This window comes from Procambarus clarkii, chromosome 5 (genome assembly GCF_040958095.1).
Source record: "Procambarus clarkii isolate CNS0578487 chromosome 5, FALCON_Pclarkii_2.0, whole genome shotgun sequence".
NCBI classification, from domain to species: Eukaryota; Metazoa; Arthropoda; class Malacostraca; order Decapoda; family Cambaridae; genus Procambarus; species Procambarus clarkii.
The window spans coordinates 42,256,277-42,281,604 of NC_091154.1; the positions used below are offsets into that span (position 1 = coordinate 42,256,277).

Below are 25,328 nucleotides of genomic sequence, written 5' to 3' on the forward strand. Positions count from 1 at the left end.
GACCATAACAGCTCTTGCCTGCACTTACACTAGGACCATAACAGTTCTTGCCTGCACTTACACTAGGACCATAACAGTTCTTGCCTGCACTTACACTAGGACCATAACAGCTCTTGCCTGCACTAACACTAGGACCATAACAGCTCTTGCCTGCACTTACACTAGGACCATAACAGCTCTTGCCTGCACTAACACTAGGACCATAACAGCTCTTGCCTGCACTTACACTAGGACCATAACAGCTCTTGCCTGCACTAACACTAGGACCATAACAGCTCTTGCCTGCACTTACACTAGGACCATAACAGTTCTTGCCTGCACTTACACTAGGACCATAACAGTTCTTGCCTGCACTTACACTAGGACCATAACAGTTCTTGCCTGCACTTACACTAGGACCATAACAGCTCCTGCTTGCTCTTACACCAGGACGATAACAGCTCCTGCTTGCTCTTACACCAGGACCATAACAGCTCCTGCTTGCTCTTACACCAGGACCATAACAGCTCCTGCTTGCACTAACACTAGGACCATAACAGCTCTTGCTTGCTCTTACACCAGGACCATTAGCAGACGACCAAATGAACTCTGGTCTTAGTTAAGAACAGAGATAAAAACAAAGATAAGAAACATAAATAAATCGAGAAACAGAGGGACAGGCAATAGAGGAAAGGAGGGAAGAGGAGTCACCCAGGCCATTACCACCATCAGTAATCCTCCCCGTCCTCAGGTTGGTGGATTAGGTTCTAGTCCAGGTTCCCCTAAGGTTCCCCAACGTTAAGAAACTGTCGTGTTATAGTGAACCTACCGGAGAATCCAAAACAGAAAACGGGACAATTTCGCGAGCCGCTGCCATTTTCTAGTACAAAAATTTTCAGGCTTAGGTAGACAATATGCCAAAATGCGACGTTCCATTTGGAGTACGGGTCGCAGCCCGTCCTATACGTCAAAATAAGTATACGTCAGAATGCGACGTTCCATTAGGAGGACGGGTTGAGTAACCACAACTGGTGGAGACTCCCCCATCACGTCACTCAGGGCCCGCCCCGAGGCCCTCCTACAACTATCGTGTAACCAACCAGCCAAGGCCTCGTTATCTCGCGTATTTCATCTTGTTTTCCTTGTCAATTTCCTTTTATAAAGGATGAGAACAAGAAATATTGTATATTGTTCCTAAATTTTATTAAATAAATAATGTCACAATCTACCGGAGGAGCAGACCTCAGTGTCGTTATAATGAACACGGCTGGCGAATCCGGCCCTCTCGTTCACTCATCCGGCCCTCTCGTTCACTCATCCGGCCCTCTCGTTCACTCATCCGGCCCTCTCGTTCACTCACCCGGTCTAAATTTGGTGAGCATCGAACGACGTGTTTATTTATTGTCCAATATGTGTGTGTGAAATCTGGATTTACCTGAGGGTCCCAATCTATCTAGTGGCCTGGAAGGGGAAAGGAAGGCGGGCTTGTCAAAGGTTTTCCCATTCCTCCTGAAGATTTGCTTCGAACAGGTAGGAAGTTCCATGGGTATATAACCCCGTGGGTTAAAAAGCATCTTCTGTTTACAGTCCAACGTTGTGGCTTGTTGAGCTTGAAAAATTTGCTCATTGTCTGTGTTACATCTGACCTTCTGAACAAATTGTCAGGATCAACATCCTCCATATTGTTCAGTATTATAAAAGTTTTAATAAGATCCGCCCTGTTATGGCTAGTTTGCAGTGTTGTTAGCCCTGTGGCCTTCAACCGTTCCTGATACGTGAGTTGACTCAGCTCTGGAATGACTTTTGTTGCCCGGTGTTGCACCTTCTCCCGAGCAGCTATGTCCTTCAGAAGATGGGGTCTCCATGTTTGGATACAGTAGTGCAGACAGGGGTGCACCAGGGCCTTGCTGGATTGAATAACCACTCTCTTTTATTCTCTTTGAATTCTAAGGTTCGTTTGACTGTTCCTAACTCATCCAAACTCATAGGTCGTTTTCTTCATCAATCTGCAACATGGTAGTGCTGTTTATACGACAGTTGAGATGTGCAATGTTATGAAATGCATCTAAGGACTAACATTTACAAAAAAACACTATCAATCTATATCAATAAAAATGGAAATGTTCGTTTGTTCAAAATCGCTAATCTCCGAACGTTCTTCACCACCGATTGCTTTGAAATTTTCACACAATGTTCAATTCGCATCCGAGCAGGTTTTTATATACAAACTATATGACGAGGGGACAGGGGAGGGGTAATGGTGGGGGAGGACGAGGGGATGGGGGAGGTGGGAATGGTAGGGAGGACGAGGGGACAGGGGGTAATGGTGGGAAGGACGAGGGGATGAGGGGAGTGGGGGAATGGTAGGGAAGACGAGGGGAATATCTTGAATTATCTTGAGATGATTTCGGGGCTTAGCGTCTCCGTGGCCCGGCCCTCGACTAGGCCTCCCTTTTGTTACTCACCCCCCCAGGAAGCAGCCCATGGCAGCTTTTTTTTTTTACTCACCACCAACTCCCAGGTACCTATTTACTGCTAGGTAACAGGGGCATCATGGTGAAAACATTTTGTCCATTTGTCTCCGCCTCCACCGGGCGGGCCTGAATCTGAAGCGCTGTCCACCCAGCTGTCGGGCACCTGTCAGGGAAGGGGGAGTGGGAGATGGTGGAGAGGACAAGGAGACGGTGGAGTGGGGAATGGTTAGGAGGACGAGAGGACAGTGGAGTGGTGGATGGTGGGGAGGACATACGGATGGGGGAGGGAGGAAATGGTGGGGGAAGAAGAGGGGATGGGGTATAAGGGAATGATTGGGAGGACAAGGGGACGGAAAGGGGGGGAATGGTAGGGAGGACTGGGAGACAGGGAGAGGATTGCTGTTACTCAGCAATGCACATGCATTGCTGAGCCACAGCAACGCGTGGCCGGGTACAGTTAGTCTATAAAAATAAAAATGTAAATGTTCGTTTGTTCAAAATCGCTGATCTCCGAAAGTTCTTAACGGATTGCTTTGAAATTTTAACACAATGTTCCATTCGCATCCGAGCAGGTTTTTATATGCATACTATATAGATGTCACGTCTGTGACGGTAAAAAAAAAAATGCTTTTTCTGAAAAACTGTGTTTTTTATGTGAGGGAAATCTTCAAAACCTCTTTACCGATTGCTTTGAAATTTTGACACGAATTCAAATAGGCGCATCTTTTTATATATTTACTATATAGATGCAATCCCTGTGACAGGTAAAAACATGCTGTTTTGAAAAACAGCGCCATCTGTTGCACATAATAGCAACAAGCACGCTATACTAAATATATCACATATTCCATTTCAATGTTTCCGATTGCATTGAAAAATTTCATTTTCATAGGTTTCGATTTATTTCATTTATATAGATTTCGATTTATTTTAATTTTATTGAAATATTTTGTGTGACATTTTGTTGGAATGAGCTGTGTTGTTTACCATACCATTCATTTCGTAAGTATAAGTATAGATGCCACACCTGTGACAGGTAAAACTATGCTTTTCTTGAAAAACAGCGCCATCTGTTGCATGTAGGAGCAACACACATGGTATACTAGATATGTTACAATTCCATTTCATTGTTTCTGATTGCATTGATAAATTGAATTTTCATAGATTTTGAATTATTTTCATTTTTATTAAATTATTTTGTGTGAATTGCATTGGAATTGAGCTGTGTTGTTTACCATACCGTTCATTTCGTGAGTATAGTTTATTTTTTTAGTTTTTCATATTTTCATTTCATTTTCTTAACTGTTTTTCTTATATTTCAGTGATGGGAACATCAGATCACTTGATGTTCCCAATTTTCTAATGGGAACATCAGATCATTTGGGAAGGCTTCGGACGAGGGAGTGGGGAATGGTGGGGATGACGAGGGGACGGAAGTGAGAGATGGTAGGGAGGACGAAGGGACAAGGGAGGGGGTAATGGTGGGGAAGGACGAGGGGAGGGGGAGTTTGGGATGGTGGGGACGATGGGATGGGGGAATGGAGAAGGATGGGGAGGACAAAGGTACAGAGAAAGTGGGGCATGGTGGAAAGGAAGAGGGGATGGTGGAGTGGGGAATGGTTGGGAGGCCGAGAAGATGGGTGAGGGGGGAATGGTGGGGAGGACTGAGGGACTGGGAAGGTTGCTGTGGCTCAGCAACACACACATGCGCTGCTGAGCCACAGCAACGCGTGGCCGGGTACTGCTAGTATCGTAATATATTTAATTTACTTAGGCTCTAGGTGGACTCGAACCGTCAACCAAATGGTGTAAGGCGGCAGCTCTATCACTGAGCTATCGGGAGGCTCATTAGGGAAGATCTCAGAGGCAGGAAACCTCTGCCCAACTATGATTGTATACTTTCCCGCCGCCCTCTTAAGCCCCTGGGAAATTAATGATCCACAACTATCGTGGAAAAGATTATTTCCACGATAACTCACAACCCACCAAAGTAACTCACAACCCACCAAGGTAACTCACAACCCACCAAGGTAACTCACAACCCACCAAGGTAACTCACAACCCATCAAGGTAACTCACAACCCACCAAGGTAACTCACAACCCATCAAGGTAACTCACAACCCACCAAGGTAACTCACAACCCATCAAGGTAACTCACAACCCACCAAGGTAACTCACAACCCATCAAGGTAACTCACAACTCACCAAGACATCTCACAACCCAACATGATAACTCACAATCCACCAAGGTAACTCACAACCCACCAAGGTAACTCACAACCCACCAAGGTAACTCACAACCCATCAAGGTAACTCACAACCCACCAAGGTAACTCACAACCCATCAAGGTAACTCACAACTCACCAAGACATCTCACAACCCAACATGATAACTCACAACCCACCAAGGTAACTCACAACCCACCAAGGTAACTCACAATCCACCAAGATAACTCACAACCCACCAAGATAACTCACAACCCGCCAAGACAACTCACAACCCACCATGATAACTCACAACCCACCATGATAACTCACAACCCACCAAGATAACTCACAACCAACCATGATAACTCACAACCCACCAAGATAACTCACCACCCACCATGATAACTCAAAACCCACCATGATAACTCACAACTCACCATGATAACTCACAACCCACCAAGATAACTCACAACCCACCATGATAACTTACAACCCACCAAGATAACTCACAACCCATCATGATAACTCACAACCCATGATGATAACTCACAACTCACCATGATAACTCACAACCCATCATGATAACTCACAACCCACCATGATAACTCACAACTCACCATGATAACTCACAACCCACCAAGATAACTCACAACCCACCATGATAACTCACAACCCACCATGATAACTCACAACCCACCAAGGTAACTCACAACCCACCAAGGTAACTCACAACCCACCAAGATAACTCACAACCCACCAAAATAACTCACAACTCACCATGATAGCTCACAACCTACCATGATAACTCACAACCCACCAAGATAACTCACAACCCACCATGATAACTCACAACCCACCATGATAACTCACAACTCACCATGATAACTCACAACCCACCAAGATAACTCACAACCCACCATGATAACTCACAACCCACCAAGGTAACTCACAACCCACCATGATAACTCACAACCCATCATGATAACTCCCAAACCACCATGATAACTCACAACCCACCACGATAACTCACAACTCACCATGATAACTCACAACTCGCCAAGATAACTCACCAAGATAACTCACAACCCACCATGATAACTCACAACCCGCCATGATAACTCACAACTCACCATGATAACTCACAACCCACCAAGATAACTCACAACCCACCATGATAACTCACAACCCACCATGATAACTCACAACCCATCATGATAACTCACAACCCATCATGATAACTCACAACCCACTATGATAACTCACAACTCATCATGATAACTCACAACCCACCATGATAACTCACAACCCACCATGATAACTCACAACTCACCATGGTAACTCACAACCCACCAAGAAAACTCACAACCCACCATGATAACTCACAACCCACCATGATAACTCACAACCCACCAAGGTAACTCACAACCCACCAAGATAACTCACAACCCACCAAGGTAACTCACAACCCACCAAGATAACTCACAACCCACCAAGATAACTCACAACCCACCAAGATAACTCACAACCCACCACGATAACTCACAACTCAAAATGATAGCTCACAACCCACCATGATAACTCACAACCCACCAAGATAACTCACAACCCACCATGATAACTCACAACCCACCAAGGTAACTCACAACCCACCAAGATAACTCACAACCCACCAAGATAACTCACAACCCACCAAGATAACTCACAACCCACCACGATAACTCACAACTCAGAATGATAGCTCACAACCCACCATGATAACTCACAACTCAAAATGATAGCTCACAACCCACCATGATAACTCACAACCCACCAAGATAACTCAGCAGAGAAACAGCTTCACAATCACTACTAAAACGATAACTTTTACATACAAGTTGGAGCCGAGTTCCTTAATCATGATAATATTTCTGGCCATAAGTAAACTGGTTCAGCGCGTGAGGTAATTATCAGAGAGAGAGAGAGAGAGAGAGAGAGAGAGAGAGAGAGAGAGAGAGAGAGAGGGAGAGAGAGAGAGAGAGAGAGAGAGAGAGAGAGAGAGAGAGAGAGAGGGAGAGAGAGAGAGAGAGAGAGAGAGAGAGAGAGAGAGAGAGAGAGAGAGAGAGAGAGAGAGAGAGAGGGAGAGAGAGAGAGAGAGAGAGGGAGAGAGAGAGAGAGAGAGAGAGAGAGAGAGAGAGAGAGAGAGAGAGAGAGGGAGAGAGAGAGAGAGAGAGAGAGAGAGAGAGAGAGAGAGAGAGAGAGAGAGAGAGAGAGAGAGAGAGGGAGAGAGAGAGAGAGAGAGAGAGAGAGAGAGAGAGAGAGAGAGAGAGAGAGAGAGAGAGAGAGAGAGAGAGAGAGAGAGAGAGAGAGAGAGAGAGAGAGAGAGAGAGAGAGAGAGAGAGAGAGAGAGAGAGAGAGAGAGAGAGAGAGAGAGAGAGAGAGAGAGAGAGAGAGGGAGAGAGAGAGAGAGAGAGAGAGAGAGAGAGAGAGAGAGAGAGAGAGAGGGAGAGAGAGAGAGAGAGAGAGAGAGAGAGAGAGAGAGAGAGAGAGAGAGAGGGAGAGAGAGAGAGAGAGAGAGAGAGAGAGAGAGAGAGAGAGAGAGAGAGAGAGAGAGAGGGAGAGAGAGAGAGAGAGAGAGAGAGAGAGAGAGAGAGAGAGAGAGAGAGAGAGAGAGAGAGGGAGAGAGAGAGAGAGAGAGAGAGAGAGAGAGAGAGAGAGAGAGAGAGAGAGAGAGAGAGAGAGAGAGAGAGAGAGAGAGAGAGAGAGAGAGAGAGAGAGAGAGAGAGAGAGAGAGAGAGAGAGAGAGAGAGAGAGAGAGAGAGAGAGAGAGAGAGAGAGAGAGAGAGAGAGAGAGAGAGAGAGAGAGAGAGAGAGAGAGAGAGAGAGAGAGAGAGAGAGAGAGAGAGAGAGAGAGAGAGAGAGAGAGAGAGAGAGAGAGAGAGAGAGAGAGAGAGAGAGAGAGAGAGAGAGAGAGAGAGAGAGAGAGAGAGGAGAGAGAGAGAGAGAGAGAGAGAGAGGAGAGAGAGAGAGAGAGAGAGAGAGAGAGAGAGAGAGAGAGAGAGAGAGAGAGAGAGAGAGAGAGAGAGGGAGAGAGAGAGAGAGAGAGAGAGAGAGGGAGAGAGAGAGAGAGGGAGAGAGAAATCCAAGAAGATGGTACTGTGGCAACCAGCAATTAAGAGAAGGCTAATCTACTGGCAAACCACTTTGCTGCCAACATGCAGGTCTCTGATCCTGAACGTCAGCCTCCACATCTTGCCCCACGCACTGTGTCTTGGATGACTGAAGTGGTTATACAACAGGCTGACGTTCTCCATCTCTTTAACACGCTAGACACAAGCAAAGCTGTGGGGCCAGGTAAGGTCAGTCCAAGACTACCACGCAGCTGCGCTGACCTGTTGGCTCCACCTCTCACGTGCCTCTTCCAACTGTGCCTGGCTGAAGGAATGTGACCTTCCTTATGGAAGAAGGCCGACGTTGTTCTAGTACACAAAGAGAAGAGCAGCTGAGTGGTTGGTAACTACAAACCAGTGTCACTGCTCTCCATTACTGGCAAAATCCAAGAATTATTAATCACTCAGCAAATGATATAATTTTTTTATCATCATCGGCTAATATGTGATCGACAGTATGGTTTTAGAAAAGGCTGATTCGCTGCTGATCTCTTACTGAATCTCTCCACTTAGTGGCATCAGTCACTGGATGAGTCCAAGAACAACTGTGTAGTTGCTCTAGATATAGCAGGAGCCTTTGATCGGGTCTGGCACTCTGAATTCTGGTGAGGCTTGAAGCACTAGGCATCTCTGGCTCCATCTTAGAGTTGATAAAAGACTTCCTTCAAGAACGGACTCTAAGGGTAGTCCTCAATGGAGCAGAATCCGAAATCCACAATTAGTGCCAGCGTTCCTCAGGGTAGTGTGCTTGGCTTTCTGCTGTGGAATGTTTATTTTAACGATCTATTTCATTTTATTCCTGAAGCTCAAGCCTATGCTGATGACTGCACTCTAACCTTCCCATACAGTCTTATATCAGGAGGAGCTGGTCGGGGACTTAAACCCAAAAGGAGCTCTGGTTGTTGCACCAGACTGTTACTTGCGTACAGGTGGACCAAGTCTCTATCCACACCCTAATAGAACAACAGCCGACATCGGCAGCTACACTCCCGCTACCGTCGGTCGACCAGCAATCGACACTGGAGTGCTTGCAATTTACCTTGGAGATCACCCTGTACGATTCTTCATCTTAGAGAGGGGTTCAGCGACACCTAATTAGAGGTTGCGACTCCAGAACTGGCCTCAATGTCTTGAGTACACACCCTACTCGAGCCGCCGTGACTCCCCACTCTCTCCTTATTTGGAATGATCTAAATCCCCTTTTCGTGAATTAGTGTATACTGTCACCTTATCCACAGCCGTGACCCCTCTCTCTCTCTCTCTCACGCTTTCCGGGAAACCTCATCAGGACAAGAACAAAAATCAGCTAACATATAAAACATTTAATACATAGAAACGTACATAATACAAGATATATAATCTATATAAACAAAAATGTAAATGTTCGTTTGTTCAGAATCGCTAATCTCCGAAAGTTCTTGACCGATTGTTTTGAAATGTTCACACAATGTTCCATTTGCATCTGAGTATTTTTTATATACATACTATATAAATGTCTTATCTGTGACGGAAAAAACATGTTTTTTTTTAAACTGTGTTTTTCATGTGATGGAAATCTTCGAAACCTCTTTACCGATTGCTTTGAAATTTTGTCACAACATTGCATTCGAATAGGCGCATGTTTTTATATACTTGCTATATACATGTCTCACCTGTGACTGGAAAAAACATGCTTTTTGAAAAACAGCGCCATCTGTTGGACGTAGGAGCAACACGCGGTAATCTCTGGAAGTTCTTCACCGATTGCTTTAAATTTTTGACACAACGTTCCATTCATATACGAGCGTATTTTTATATTCCTATTGTATAGATGTCAAACCTATGAATGGTAAAAACATTTTTTTTTTAAAGAGCGCCACCTGTTTCACGTAATAGGAACACACGCTATACAAAACATGTTACAATTCCATTTGAATGTTTCCGATTGCATTGACAAATTGAATTTTCATAGATTTCGATTTATTTTAATTTTGATTTAATTATTTTGTGTGACATTGTGTTGGATCTGAGCTGTGTTGTTTACCATACCGTTCATTTCGTGAGTATAATTTATTTTTATATTTTTTCATTGTTTTTCATTTCGTTTTTTTAACTGTTTGTCTTATATTGCAGTGATGGGGGCATCAGATCTCTTGATATTCCCAATTTTCTGATGGGAACTTGAGATCATTTTGGAATGCATCAGACTAGGGAGTGGGGAATGGTGGGGAGGACGAGGGGACAGCAGAGCGAGGGTAATGGTGGGGAGGACAAGGGGATGGGTGAGTTAGGGATGGTGGGGACAGGGGAATCGAGAAAGGTGGGGAGGACAAGGAGACAGGGGAGTAGGGGATGGTGGAGAGAACGAGGGAACGGGGGAGGGGGGGGAATAGTAGGGAGAACGAGGGGACAAGGGAGTGGGAGATGGTGAGGAGGACGAGGGGACGGTGGAGTGGGGGATGGTGGGGATGACAAAGGGACGGGGGAGGGGGGGGGAATAATGGGGAAGACGAGGGGAAGGGGGGGAGTGGGGAATAGTTGGGGGGACGAATGGACTGTGGCTCAGCAACACACATGTGGAGCCGAGCCACAACAACGCGTTGCCGGGTACAGCTAGTATTCAATATTACCGTTCATCACTCTTAGCTGCTACAACCCAGTAGCACTCCAATATCATATCTTGGCTTCACCAACTATCTATATCAGGCGGCTGCTTGGGGCTGAAGTACCTGGAAGATCTACATCAGTATTCCCCAACACAAGAAGAAATCCATTTCTCACGTTACACTGCGTCTTACATGCCAGTAATCAAGCACTCCACTTATACATTATTGTGTCCACGTCATCCTCTGTCCAGCTCCTAGAGGCCCGCTACCAATACATATATCTAGGTCTTACTGAAATCAGAAAAGGCACTTCTGGAGTTCTCCCAGTGTGCTGCACAACGCACTCCTGCTCCAGCACCAGTGACGCTCCTCCACTGGCTCCACAAGGACACGTGCAGCTCCCCTACACTGCTTGAAGCTCAACTCCTCACTATGGAGAAGAAGTGTATGCTGTTCTACCTCAGAGTTCAGCAAACACTTCTTCTCCAGCCTCAACGTTCCTCCATTAACTTCTTCCCACACAAACCAGCAATTCCATTACCATGCCAATAAAACTGTTTCCCTAACAAAACATAAGTAATAAACATATATCCCAGCACTAATTTTTGCCATTCGATGTCGCACCGCGCCGTCCAATTGTGGTGGGTATTCCCCCATCTTGGACGAGTCCAAGCTGGAAACATGTCTTGACAGGACTCTGGGACCTCCGGCCGCTACGCTGGGAGGCCTCCGGCTGGTACTCTAGGAGGCCTCCGCTCCTCAGTCGCCCCTTCACCTCCATCGAGAGTGGATGTATCACTCCTCCCTCCAGCATGTTCTCTTAACTCTAACTCTTTATTTTAGCTCACAGGATCAATAAAATCTCTATCCTATATACACATATGTTCACTATGATCGCTGGGCACACGATCAAACACTGGTAGCTAATCTAACAACTGATTAAACAAGCTTAGTGCAGAAATCTATGACGTGACGGCGCTGTTCTCTGGTGCTCAACATGGCGCTCACTCACTCAGGTCACCCACAAAAATCGCTTTAGGACTGCTTCACAAGGCTTCCTCCAGTCCTGACTTGTGTACACGGAGTGGCCCGGCAGGCTCACACACACATGACTGCTTGTGTCCTCCTCTTGAAGCAGCACAGGTAGAGTTCCACAGAGGCATGACCTAACACTTGCTTCCACCCGCCTTTAATATATTCAAATCACAGTGAAATGGAGTACGATGTGCCCAACAGTTTCCTCACACTTGAAAACAAGGAGGCTTTACCTCACCACTAACACAGGCCACTGTATTCTTCCTTCTTCCAGGAGATCAGTGAAGTACAACCATCTCTGACGTCAGCTGTGACTCAAGTAACGTCACGACGTTCTGCTACCGTCTCGTCACGTCACCAAAATATCAACATCTCATTCCATGTCACTTTTATCCGACGCTCATCCTCTGCACGTATTCTTATATTACTCACTGACGTTTATTATATATATTTCTTCCTCTGACGTCTTAATCTCAGGTCTGGAAAGCAGAATAGCTCTCATTGGGTAGACTCGTTCCACCAGGCTACATGAGGTCATAACAGCAGTAAGGAGGAAATGCCAACTGCTGCAAGAATCATCAATCACCAACTTTCAGTGATTTCTACCTGGGGTAGGAGATGACAGGTCACATCTACGGCTGAGAAGACACGGGTGATGATGATAACTAGACTACACATGGCAAATTGGACAGGCTTGTAAATGGGCTGCAAAACCCTAGAGTTCACAGATGAAATTGACATCTTGGGAACGAAGTTCGACTCTTCAAAGACCACAAAGAGCCATGTGCTTAACTTAGCCCAAAAGGCAGCCAAGAAACTTACAGCTCTACGGCGCATCTCACACCTTCTTGACAGCAGTGGCTGCAAAACCTTATATGAAGGTCAAGTTCGCTCTCATCTAGAGTATGTAACCCTTTCCTGGCTACCCCTGCCCCCCCCCCCCCCATCACTTCATCAGACTGTTGGACACAGTGGAGAGAGACGGGCAAGAAGGCTTATCTCCAGTCTTGACCAAGTCTGGTGGGAACGGTCTGAACATCAGAGCCTGCAACACCGGCGTGACGTTGGTGTTGCAGGTGCAGGTGCAGTCTCAAAGTTCCGCACCTGGCCCAACTCCGTAGACTACCAGTAGTTGCCACCCGCAGCACTAGGCTCTCAACCTTCAACAGTCTCACGCTGGAAGTGCCATTCTCAAGAACATCACTCCATCAGCGATCATTCACACTCCGAGGCTGACTCGCATCTGGAACTTGTTCACTCAACAGGTTGATACTCGGGAGATCAGGTCAACTGTTCACATGAACACTCTGGCACACAGTTGGCTACAGGCTCATCCTCTTCCTTATAGTGATTGTTACCTAATGTTATTAATGAATAATGACTATTACTACTGATGCATGTAACAGGCTCATGAAATAAAGGAGTTTCTAGGAGCAGGCTCCAGATGGGTTGAGGTAGGATAACAGCTCATACAGTTTCACCAAGAAAGTTATTTCACAGCCTTTATGAACCATAGGCTTAGCTAAAAAAAAAAGAGAGAGATACCGTCCGTCTATTGTGTCTATATTCCATCTGCCTGTCTGTCTGTCTGTCTGTCTGTCTGTCTGTCTGTCTGTCTGTCTGTCTGTCTGTCTGTCTGTCTGTCTGTCTGTCTGTCTGTCTGTCTGTCTGTCTCTCTCTCTCTCTCTCTCTCTCTCTCTCTCTGTCTCTCTCTTCCTGTCTCTCTCTCTCTCTCTCTCTCTCTCTCTCTCTCTCTCTCTCTCTCTCTCTCTCTCTCTCTCTCCTGCTACTGTCTGTGTATCCAAGCCATCTCCGTCTCATGTAATCAATGTATTGACAGAATCATCAATAAACGCAGCTTTAAAGTTCCATAAATCTTATTTCCCGAGCTTTTTACCTCACGGGGAAAAGAGTAGGAAATATTGGCACAAAATTTGCACACGTCAGCGTGCAAATTTGTCTGGGGAGTGAGCGGAGCGGCGTGCAAATTACACTTAATGCGATCTCCACCACAGAGGGACCCAAGTTCGAGTCCCGCTGGCAGCTACATGCGGGTTATTCTATTTTCTGGGATGTGTGTGGTGTGTGTGTGTGTGGTATGTGTGGGTGTGTGTGTGTGTGTAGTGTGTGTGTGTGGTGTGTGGTGTGTGTACTCACCTAGTTGTACTCACCTAGTTGTGTTTGCGGGGGTTGAGCGCTGGCTCTTTGGTCCCGCCTCTCAACCGTCAATTAACAGGTGTACAGATTCCTGAGTCTATTGGGCTCTATCATATCTACACTTGAAACTGTGTATGGAGTCAGCCTCCACCACATCACTTCCTAATGCATTCCATTTGTCAACCACTCAGACACTAAAAAAGTTCTTTCTAATATCTCTGTGGCTCATTTGGGCACTCAGTTTCCACCTGTGTCCCCTTGTGCGTGTGCCCCTTGTGTTAAATAGCCTGTCTTTATCTACCCTATCAATTCCCTTCAGAATCTTGAATGTGGTGATCATGTCCCCCCAAACTCTTCTGTCTTCCAGCGAAGTGAGGTTTAATTCCCGTAGTCTCTCCTCGTAGCTCATACCTCTCAGCTCGGGTACTAGTCTGGTGGCAAACCTTTGAACCTTTTCCAATTTAGTCTTATCCTTGACTAGATATGGACTCCATGCTGGAGCTGCATACTCAAGGATGGGCCTGACATATGTGGAATGCAAAGTTCTGAATAATTTTTTACATAAGTTTCAAAATGCCGTTCTTATGTTGGCCAGCCTGGCATATGCCGCTGATGTTATCGTCTTGATATGTGCTGCAGGAGACAGGTCTGACGTGATATCAACCCCCAAGTCTTTTTCTTTCTCTGATTCCTGAAGAATTTCCTCTCCCAGATGATGCCTTGTATCTGGCCTCCTGCTCCCTACGCCTATCTTCATTACATTACATTTGGTTGGGTTAAACTCTAACAACTATTTGTTCGACCATTCCTTCAGCTTGTCTAGGTCTTCTTGAAGCCTCAAACAGTCCTCTTCTGTTTTAATCCTTCTCAAAATTTTGGCATCGTCCGCAAACATTGAGAGAAATGAGTCGATACCCTCCGGGAGATCATTTACATATATCAGAAACAAGATAGGACCGAGTACAGAGCCCTGTTGGACTCCACTGGTGACCACGCCAATCGGAGGTCTCACCCCTCACCGTAACTCTCTGCTTCCTATTGCTTAGGTACTCCCTTATCCATTGTAGCACCTTACCAGCTACACCTGCCTATCTCTCCAGCTTATGTACCAGCCTCTTATGCGGTACTGTGTCAACATCTTTCCGACAATCCAAGAAAATGCAGTCCGCCCAGCCCTCTCTTTCTTGCTTAATCTTTGTCACCTTGTCGTAGAATTCTATTAAGCCAGTCAGGCAAGATTTACCCTGTCTGAACCCATTTTGGCGATTTGTCACAAAGTCCCTTCTCTCCAGATGTGTTACCAGGTTTTTTCTCACGATCTTCTCCATCACCTTGCATGGTATACAAGTCAAGGACACTGGCCTGTAGTTCAGTGCCTCTTGCCTGTCGCCCTTTTTGTATATTGGGACCACATTCGCTGTCTTCCATATTTCTGGTAGGTCTCCCATCTCCAGTGACTTACTTTACACTATGGAGAGTGGCAAGCAAAGTGCCTCTGCACACTCTTTCAGTACCCATGGTGAGATCCCGTCTGGACCAACAGCCTTTCTAACATCCAGATCCAGCAGGTGTCTCTTGACCTCCTCTCTCGTAATTTCGAACTCTTCCAAGGCCGCCTGGTTTACCTCCCTTTCTCCTAGCACATTGACCTCACCTTGTTTTATTGTGAAGACCTCCTGGAACCTCTTGTTGAGTTCTTCACACACCTCTTTGTCATTCTCTGTATACCTGTCCTCGCCTGTTCTAAGTTTCAATACCTGTTATTTCACTGTTGTTTTCCTTCTGATGTGACTGGAGTAGCTTTGGTTCGGTCTTGGCTTTGTTTGCTATATCATTTTCAAAACTTTTCTCTGCTGCTCTTCTCACCCTGACGTACTCATTCCTGATTCTCTGGTATCTCTCTCTGCTTTCTGGTGTTCTGTTATTCCGGAAGTTCCTCCACGCCCTTTTGTTCAGTTTCTTCGCTTCCATACATGCCCTATTATACCATGGATTGTTCTGTTGCTTCTCGGATTTTTCCCTTTGGGCCGGGATGCACCTGTTTACTGCCTCCTGACACTTTTGGGTAACATAGTCCATCATACCTTGTATAGACTTGTCTCTGAGGTCTGTGTCCCAAGGTATTTCCCTTAGGAAACTTCTCATCTGTTCATAATTCCCCTTTCGGTAAGCCAGCCTTAGACTACGACTATGTGTGTGTGTGTGTGTGTGTGTGTGTGTGTGTGTGTGTGTGTGTGTGTGTGTGTGTGTGTGTGTGTGTGTGTGTGTGTGTGTGTGTGTGTGTGTGTGTGTGTGTGTGTGTGTGTGTGTGTGTGTGTGTGTGTGTGTGTGTGTGTGTGTGTGTGTGTGTGTGTGTGTGTGTGTGTGTGTGTGTGTGTGTGTGTGTGTGTGTGTGTGTGTGTGTGTGTGTGTGTGTGTGTGTGTGTGTGTGTGTGTGTGTGTGTGTGTGTGTGTGTGTGTGTATGTGTGTGTGGTGGTACTTCCCTAGTTACTTACCAAGTTGTGCTTGCGGGGGTTGCGCTCTGGCTCTTTGGTCCCGCTTCTCAACTGTCAATCAACTGGTGTACAGATTCCTGAGCCTACTGGGCTCTATCATATCTACACGTGAAACTGTGTATGGAGTCAGCCTCCACCACATCACTGCCTAATGCATTCCATTTGTTTACTACTCTGACACTGAAACAGTTCTTTCTAATGTCCCTGTGGCTCATATGGGCACTCAATTTCCACCTGTGTCCCCTAGTGCGTGTGCCCCTTGTGTTAGATAGTCTGTCTTTAGCTACCCTCTCAATTCATCTAAGAATCATGTATGTGGTGATCATGTTCCCCCCCCCCCCTAACTCTTCTGTCTTCCAGTGACGTGAGGTTTAATTCCCGTAGTCTCTCCTCGTAGCTCATACCCCTCAGTTCGGATACTAGTCTGGTGGTAAACCTTAGAACCTTTTCCAGTTTAGTCTTATGCTTGACTAGATATGTACTCCATGCTGGAGCCGCATGCTCCAGGACTGGTCTGACATATATGGTATTCAAAGTTCTGAATGATTCCTTACACAAGTGTCTAAAGGCCGTTCTTAAGTTAGCCAACCTGGCATGTGCCGCTGATGTTATCCTCTTGATTTGGGCTTCAGGGGACAGGTCTGGCGTGATATCAACCCCCAGGTCTTTCTCTCTCTCTGACTCTTGAAGTATTTCATCTCCCAAATGATACCTTGTATCTGATCTCCTACTTCCTACCCCTATCTTCATTACATTACATTTGCTTGGGTTAAACTCTAACAGCCATTTGTTCGACCATTCCTGCAGCTTGTCCAGGTCTTCTTGAAGCCTCAAGCTGTCCTCCTCTGTCTTAATCCTTCTCATAATTTTGGCGTCGTCAGCAAACATTGAGTGGAATGAGTCTATACCCTCTGGGAGATCATTTACGTATATCAGAAATAGGATAGGTCCAAGTACAGAGCCCTGTGAGACTCCACTGGTGACTTCAGGCCAATCCGAGGTCTCACCCCTCACTGTAACTCTCTGCTTCCTATTGCTTAGGTACTCCCTTATCCACTGGAGCGCCCTACCAGCTACTCCTGCCTGTTTCTCCACCTTATGCATCAGCCTTTTATGGGGTACTGTGTCAAAGGCTTTCCGACAATCCAAGAAAATGCAGTCTGCCCATCCTTCTCTTTCTTGCTTAATCTTTGTCACCTGATCGTAGAACTCTATTAGGCCTGTGAGGCAAGATTTACCCTCCCTGAACCCATGTTGATGGGTTGTCACGAAGTCTCTTCTCTCCAGATGTGTTACCAGGTTTTTTCTCACGATCTTCTCCATCACCTTGCATGGTATACAAGTTAAGGACACTGGCCTGTAGTTCAGTGCCTCTTGCCTGTCACCCTTTTTGTACATTGGGACCACATTAGCCGTCTTCCATATTTCTGGTAGGTCTCCTCTCTCCAGTGACCTACTATACACTATGGAGAGTGGCAAGCAAAGTGCCTCTGCACACTCTTTCAATACCCATGGGGAGATTCCGTCCGGGCCAACAGCCATTCTCACGTCCAAATCCAACAGGTGCCTCTTGACCTCATCTCTTGTTATTTCGAACCCTTCCAAAGTCGCCTGGTTTGCTGCCACCTCTTCTAGCGCAGTGACCTCTCCTTGTTCTATTGTAAAGGCCTCCTGGAACCTATTTTTGAGTTCTTCACACACCTCTTTGTCATTCTCTGTGTATCTGTCTTCACCCTTGCTAAGTTTCATCACCTGTTCTTTCACTGTTGTTTTCCTCCTGATGTAACTGTGTAGTAGCTTTGGTTGTGTCTTGGCTTTATTAGCTATACCATTTTCATACTTTTTCTCAGCTTCTCTTCTCACACTAACATACTCGTTCCTGGTTCTCTGTTATGTGTGCGTGTGTATGTGTGTATGTGTGTGTCTATACCTACCTATTTGTGCCAGCAGGATCGAGCATTGACTCTTGGATTCTGCCTTCCAGCCATCGGTTGTTTACAGCAATGACTCCTGTCCTATTTCCCTATCATATCTAGTTTTAAAATTATGAATAGAGTTCGCTTCCACAACCTGTTCCTTAAGTGCATTCCATTTTTCCACTACTCTCACGCTAAAAGAAAACTTCCTAACATCTCTGTGACTCATCTAAGTTTCCAGATCCCATCCATGTCCCCTCGTTCTGTTACTATTGCGTGTGAACATTTCATCTATTTTCACTCTGTCAATCCTCCTGAGTATTTTATACGTTCCTATCAAATCCCCCCCCCCTCTCCCTTCTTTTTTCTAGTGTAGTAAGGCTCAGCTCCATCAGGCGCTCTTCGTATCCCATCCCTTGTAACTCCATCGATATACTCACCTGGATATGCTCACTTAAATATACTCACCCGGATATACTCACCGAGATATACTCACCTAGATATTCTCACCTAGATATACTCACCTAGATATACTCACCTGGATATACTCACCTAGATATACTCGCCTAGATATACTCACCCGGATATACTCACCTAGATATACTCACCAAATATACTCACCTTGATATACTCACCTAGATATACTCGTCTAAATATACTCACCTGGATATACTCACCTAGATATATTCACCTGGATATACTCATCAATATTCAGTATCATTTCAAGAATTTATATTTTTCATAATTACATTGAAAACCGAGTTGTAAGTTAACTTTATTCTCCTCTTTATTTAACCCACTACATTTGCCTACAACACTCACAGTGAATAAGAATCTTATATGTCACAGTATCTTATATGTCGTTATCATGTCCCCTTGTATCTACTTCACTCCTGTGTGGTGATGTGTAGTGTCCTCAGTACTTCCTCTGAGCTCACTCCCCTTAGGTACTGAATGAAACTTGTTGTAAATATGTAAACTTCTTCTAGTTCTGTTTTGAGTATTTCAAGTGAGGACGGGTTCCAGTCAGGGGCTGCATACTCAACAGAAGGTCTCCTGTAGGTTGTGTATACCACTCGTTTAAGCCATGAAAGTTCCCAAAGACAACCCAGACATTGAGAAGTCTGGTATGAGGAATTGAAGGAATTGAACTTCAACTGTCTACTTTTGGCTATAGATGTGTGGTTAGGTCTATCCCAGGTCAGGTTAGCTCCTGCTTCTGTTGGGTTAGGTTAGGTTTGGTTAGGTTAGGTTAGGTTAGGTTAGGTTAGGTTAGGTTAGGTTAGGTTAGGTTAGGTTAGTTGTTTCTTCTGTTAAGTTAGATCTGGTCTGTTGCGCTACGCGAGGTTTCTGTCCACGCTTAGCGGGCCTTAGAACATCTGCGTTATCATTAGACAGATGTACCGCCCCTGTCCAACTCCCCACCTGACCTAACCTGAAGATCATTTCAGGAATATGGTAAATCCTTCTGCAGGACAATACTATCGTTTGTGATCAAACTTTTGAGTTTTACACCGTCACCAACAATTGATATCGAGGAGTGACCACGATTGGGACAGGAAGCCCTGAGGGCCATCACCTCTAGTGGCCTCGACGGGGACAGTAAGACTTCGGCATATCAAAGGCATAACCCTATTATATGCGGTCTCTCTATCGTTGATTTGATTGACGTAAATGTGTTTAAAACTATTATTATCTATAATACGAGACTTCATTAGACGTTTTCTAGCGTCAGCAGTCCATCCCTCTTTGTAAGTCCTAGCAAGAGCTGTGACTCCCCGGCCTCTGCTTGTACACATGGATAGATCTTCGCAGGAATTGTAATATAGAAATCTTACAGTGTTTCTGTAATGATTTCCTGACTCCTCTTTATATTAGTCTGCTGGGAAAGACTTGCTCTCAGTCTGCTGGGTCAGACTTGCTCTTAGTCTGCTGTGTCAGACTTACTTTCAGTTTGTTGGGTCAGACTTGCTCACAGTCTGCTTGGTCAGACTTACTTTTAGTTTGTTTGGTCAGACTTGCTCTGAGTCTGCTGGGGTCACACTTGCTCTTAGTCTGCTGGGGTCACACTTGCTTTGAGTCTGCTGGGGTCACACTTGCTCTGAGTCTGCTGGGGTCACACTTGCTTTGAGTCTGCTGGGGTCACACTTGCTTTGAGTCTGCTGGGGTCACACTTGCTTTGAGTCTGCTGGGGTCACACTTGCTCTGAGTCTGCTGGGGTCAGACTTGCTTTGAGTCTGCTGGGGTCACACTTGCTCTGAGTCTGCTGGGGTCAGACTTGCTCTGTGTTGGAAATTTCCAACATATTATTACAAACATTCAGTACATTAAGAAACTATTTTTTGTACTATTCAATATAATTTTCTAACTCTCCTAACAGATTTATTAGTAATATTAACTTTAACTTAATAAGGCGTAATATTGTCTTATTTCCCAGAAATTCTAGTCAGGTGTAGCATCAGCACACATGACGAGAGTTCTAGTCAGGTGTAGCATCAGCACACATGACGAGAGTTCTAGTCAGGTGTAGCATCAGCACACATGACGAGAGTTCTAGTCAGGTGTAGCATCAGCACACATGACGAGAGTTCTAGTCAGGTGTAGCATCAGCACACATGACGAGAGTTCTAGTCAGGTGTAGCATCAGCACACATGACGAGAAGGAACAAATTTATATTCATGGGAATTGTATTAAGTTCTCCTTATTTCACATTCTTTAATGATAATTATTATTAATAACTTCTTGCACGAATATACTCAGTGTATTAAAGCTGATAATATGTTTATATTCGTTTACACAATATTGTTTATTACCTGGTAATAATCCACGCAACTACGACTTGTTGCATCAGCACATTCACAGATGACTAAAATTTCTATCCAGCACACTCTCGAATCGAACAACGTTCATTTAATTATTAAGAAACGAGAATTTATATATTGTCATATAAGACAAATTATATATAATTTATAAGTTTATATAATTATATATAAACTCTATAGTTTCTGATACATTTTAGTTCCATCAACTCGGGAAATTAAATAAATTGTAGAAAATATTCAACGCGTCGTTGCCCGACTGCGCATGCGCGAGCAACCCGGGAGGTAGAGGAGTGAGTGGCAAGCGACGCCATATTTAGGGAGAGTGTCTGGAAGCTGACCACACAATCGTCTTCCTAGAGAACCATCCGTGCACCTACGGACGCCAACAAGATGCGGCAGCCTCATTACGCCACAGACACCGTGTGCGGCACATCAGTTTGTTGCTATATTATTTTCTGTAGCTCCAGTAAATATTTTATATAGGGCAGTGTGTCGTTATGCCAGCCCCCAATACCAAACCCGTAAGTCTCCGTTCATTTAGCTACTCATATTAATTTCTATGAATACTTGAGGAATAATATATTCTGCAATAGATTTTTCATGTGAATTGTCTTTCTGCTGGAGTACACACGCAAGCGAGACGGTAACTTCCCCAACGCTCACGTGTTCCCAGAGTAGCCTGATGAAACACGTTTCAGGCGACGGTTATGCAAGTTCACGGAACGATTACTACTATTTCTGCCTACAGCTAAGCTGTCTTTGTAGTTTTCGTAGATAGTCCGTAGCATTAATTATTGATTTCTTGATATTATTTATATATGTTAATATTTGAATTAATGTATATTAGTATTTCAATATTTCATTATTTAAAATACTTTAAATTCAGTTTACTTACTAAACCCCCGCCCATAGTCTGTGGAGGGATTTTGCTCTATAATTTGTAGTAAATACAGTTCATTTATTATACATTAATAGATTTAATTTATATTTTATATAAGAGATCCATAGCCACAGGTTCTCCAGTATATTTCATTTTCTTAAGGATGGTCCTTCGAATTAAACATTAGATTATTATCATTATTTTGGAGCCAGAATTTCCCACACTCTGAGTCTGCTGGGCCAGACTTGTTCTCAGTCTGCTGGGTCAAACTTGTTCTCAGTCTGCTGGGTCAGATTTGTTCTCAGTCTGCTGAATCAGACTTGTTCTCAGTCTGCTTGGTCAGACTTGCTCTCAGTCTGCTGGGTGAGACTTGCTCTCAGTCTGCTAGGTGAGACTTGCTCTTAGTCTGCTGGGTGAGACTTGCTTTCAGTCTGCTGGGTGAGACTTGCTCTTAGTCTGCTGGGTCAGACTTGCTCACAGTCTGCTGAGTGAGACGATCTCAGTCTGCTGGGTCAGACTTGCTCTGAATCTGCTGGGTAAGATTTGCTCTTAGTCTGCTGGGTCAGACTTGCTCTCAGTCGGCTAGGCCAGTTTTGCTCTCTGTCTGCCGAGTCAGACTTGCTCATAGTCTGCTAGGTCAGACTTACTCTCAGTCTGCTGGGTAAGTCTTGCTCTCTGTCTGCTGTGTCAGCCTTGTTTTCAGCCTGCTGGGTCAGACTTACTCTCAGTCTGCTGGGTTAGACTTGCTCTCAGTCTGCTGGGTCAGACTTACTCTCAGTCTGCTGGGTTAGACTTGCTCTCAGTCGGCTGGGTCAGACTTTTTGTTAAATTCTCGCTCTTCCTCCATCCCCTCTAAGCCCTCCCTCGCTCCCTCGCTCTCTCCCTCATTTTTACACATAAAATGTCCTGTCCGAGGTTCGAAACAATGTAATGTTGTCTATCGTATTAAACCAAAAAATCATCTCAAAAGCTCCCGAACATTTCCAAATGACATTCGAGCAAAAATTCTTCTGAAAATACAAATTCGCAAAATAAGAAAAACAAAAAAGACCTTTTTTTTTGCTGGTGGCAAGTTTATGAAGCCGGATGTGATCCCTGTGTGATTATCAGCCTCGGGCGGAGCTCCATTATTGGAACCTCCGGGAACACCATTCACGAAAGACTGTTTTTTTCCAATCAAATTTAGGATTTTTTGGGATAATATTTTATCGTTCTCGAGAGGAAACAGTGATGATGTCTGAGAGACTCTGAGAGATTCCGAGAGACTCTGACAGACTCTAAGCGACTCTTAAAGGCACTGCGAGACCCTAAGAGACTCTGAGAGACTCTGAGGGGAACTGAGATACTCTGAAAGATTGTGAGAGGCACTGAGAGACTCTGAGTGACTCTGAGAGGCACTGCGAGACTCTGAAAGATTGTGAGAGGCACTGAGAGACTCTGAGTGACTCTGAGAGGCACTGCGAGACTCTGAAAGATTGTGAGAGGCACTGAGAGACTCTGAGTGACTCTGAGAGGCACTGCGAGACTCTGAGAGGCACTGCGAGACTCTGAGAGGTACTGCGAGACTCTGAGGGACTCTGAGAGACTTAAGAGACTCTGAGAGACTCTGAGAGGCACTGAGAGACTCTGGGAGACTCTTAGAGGCACTGCGAGACTCTGAGAGACTCTGAAAGACCCTGATACCTGCTTGATGGGGTTCTGCGAGTGCTTCTACTACCCAAGCCCAGCCCGAGGCCAGGCTTGACTTTTGAGAGATTGGTCCACCAGGCTGTTGCTTGGAGCGGCCCGCAGGCCCACATACCCACAACTGCCCGGTTGGTCCGGCACTTTTTTTTAGAAAACAGTCTAGTTTTTCGTGAAGATGTCCACGGTTGTTCCGGCAATATTTCTTACATTCCCTGGTAGGACGTTGAACAACCGAAGACCTCTGATGTTTATACAGTGTTTTCAGATTGTGCCCATGGCACCTCTGCTCTTCACTGGTTCTATTCTGCATTTACTTCCATATCGTTCACTCCAGTACGTTGTTATTTTACTGTGCAGATTTGGGACCTGGCCCTCCAGTATTTTCCATGTGTATATTATTTGGTCTCTCTCTCGCGTCTTTTTTTGTAGTGAGTACATTTGGAGAGCTTTGAGACGATCCTAATAATTTAGGTGCTTTATCGCGTCTATGCGAGCCGTATATGTTCTCTGTATTCCCTCTATATCAGCAATCTCTCCTGCTCTGAAGGGAGAAGAGGGTACTGAGCAGTACTCAAGACGGGACAACACAAGTGACTTGAAGAGTACAACCATTGTGATGGGATCCCTGGATTTGATGGTTCTCGTAATCCATCCGATCATTATTCTGGCTGACGCAATATTTGCTTGGTTATGCTCCCTAAACGTTAGGTCGTCAGACATCATTATTCCCAAATCCTTTACATGCTGTTTTCCTACTATGGGCAGATTCGATTGTGTTTTGTACCATGTATTATGTTTCAGAGCCTCATTTTTGCCGTACCTGAGTACTGGAATTTATCACTGTTTAACATCATGTTATTTTCTGCTGCCCAATCGAAAACTTTGTTAATATCTGCTTGTAGTTTTTTAATGTCTTCAGCAGAGGTAATTTCCATGCTGACTTTTGTGTCATTTGCAAAGGATGATACGAAGCTGTGACTTGAATTTTTGTCTATATCTGATATGAGAATAAGGAAGAGTAGCGGTGCAAGGACTGTACCATGAGGTACAGAGTTTTTAACTGTGCTTGGACTAGATTACATTTGATTGACTGCTACTCTTTGTGTTCTGTTCGACAGGAAATTGAGTATCCAGTTTTCTAATTAACCAGTTATTCCCATTGACCTCATTTTGTGTGCTATCACTCCATTGGTACATTTGTCGAATGCCTTTGCAAAGTCCTTGAATGCAACATCTGCATTCTGTTTTTCTTCTAATGCCTCAGTGATTTTGTCATAATGAACAAGTAGCTGTGAGAGGCATGATCTTCCTGCTCTAAATCCATGTTGGCCTGCATTGTGAAGGTCATTGGTCTCCATGAAACTAGTGACCTGACTCCTGATCACTCTCTCAAATACTTTAATTATGTGGGACGTTAGTGCAACGTTTGTGCTGATAAACACTGAGAGACTCTGAGAGACTCTGAAAGACTCTGATAGAGTCTGAGATACTCTGATAGACACCTGATACTCTGAGAGACACTGAGAGACTCTGAGAGACTCCGAAAAACTCTGAAAGACTCTGAGAGACTCTGAAACGCTCTGAGAGACTCTGAAAGACTCTGAGAGACTCTGAAAGACTCTTAGAGACTGAGAGAACCTAAAAGACTCTGAAAGACTCTGAAAGACTCTCAGAGATTCTGAGAGGCTCTAAGAGGATCTGAGAAACTCTGAAAGACTCTGAGAGTTTCTGAGAGACTCTGAGAGACTCTAAGAGACTCTGAGAGGCACTAAGAGAATCTGAGAGGCTCAGAGACTCTGAGAGACTCTGAAAGACTCTGAGAGACTCTGAAAGACTCTGAGAGACTCTGAAAGACTCTGAGAGACTCTGAAAGACTCTGAGAGACTCTGAAAGACTCTGAGAGACACTGAGAGACTCTGAGAGACTCTGAGAGACGGGTGAT

General features: G+C 45.0%; 1 protein-coding gene across 1 annotated transcript in view; it reads left to right on the forward strand.

The window, feature by feature from the left end:
* Positions 1–12,128: 12,128 nt before the first annotated feature.
* Positions 12,129–25,328, forward strand: part of LOC123765496 (uncharacterized) — a 29,042-nt gene continuing 15,842 nt past the window's right edge. The window contains exons 1-2 of the mRNA XM_069303898.1: positions 12,129–12,331; positions 13,376–13,482. Coding sequence (XP_069159999.1) covers positions 12,129–12,331; positions 13,376–13,482 — 310 coding nt within the window. The remainder of the gene's footprint in view (positions 12,332–13,375; positions 13,483–25,328) is intronic.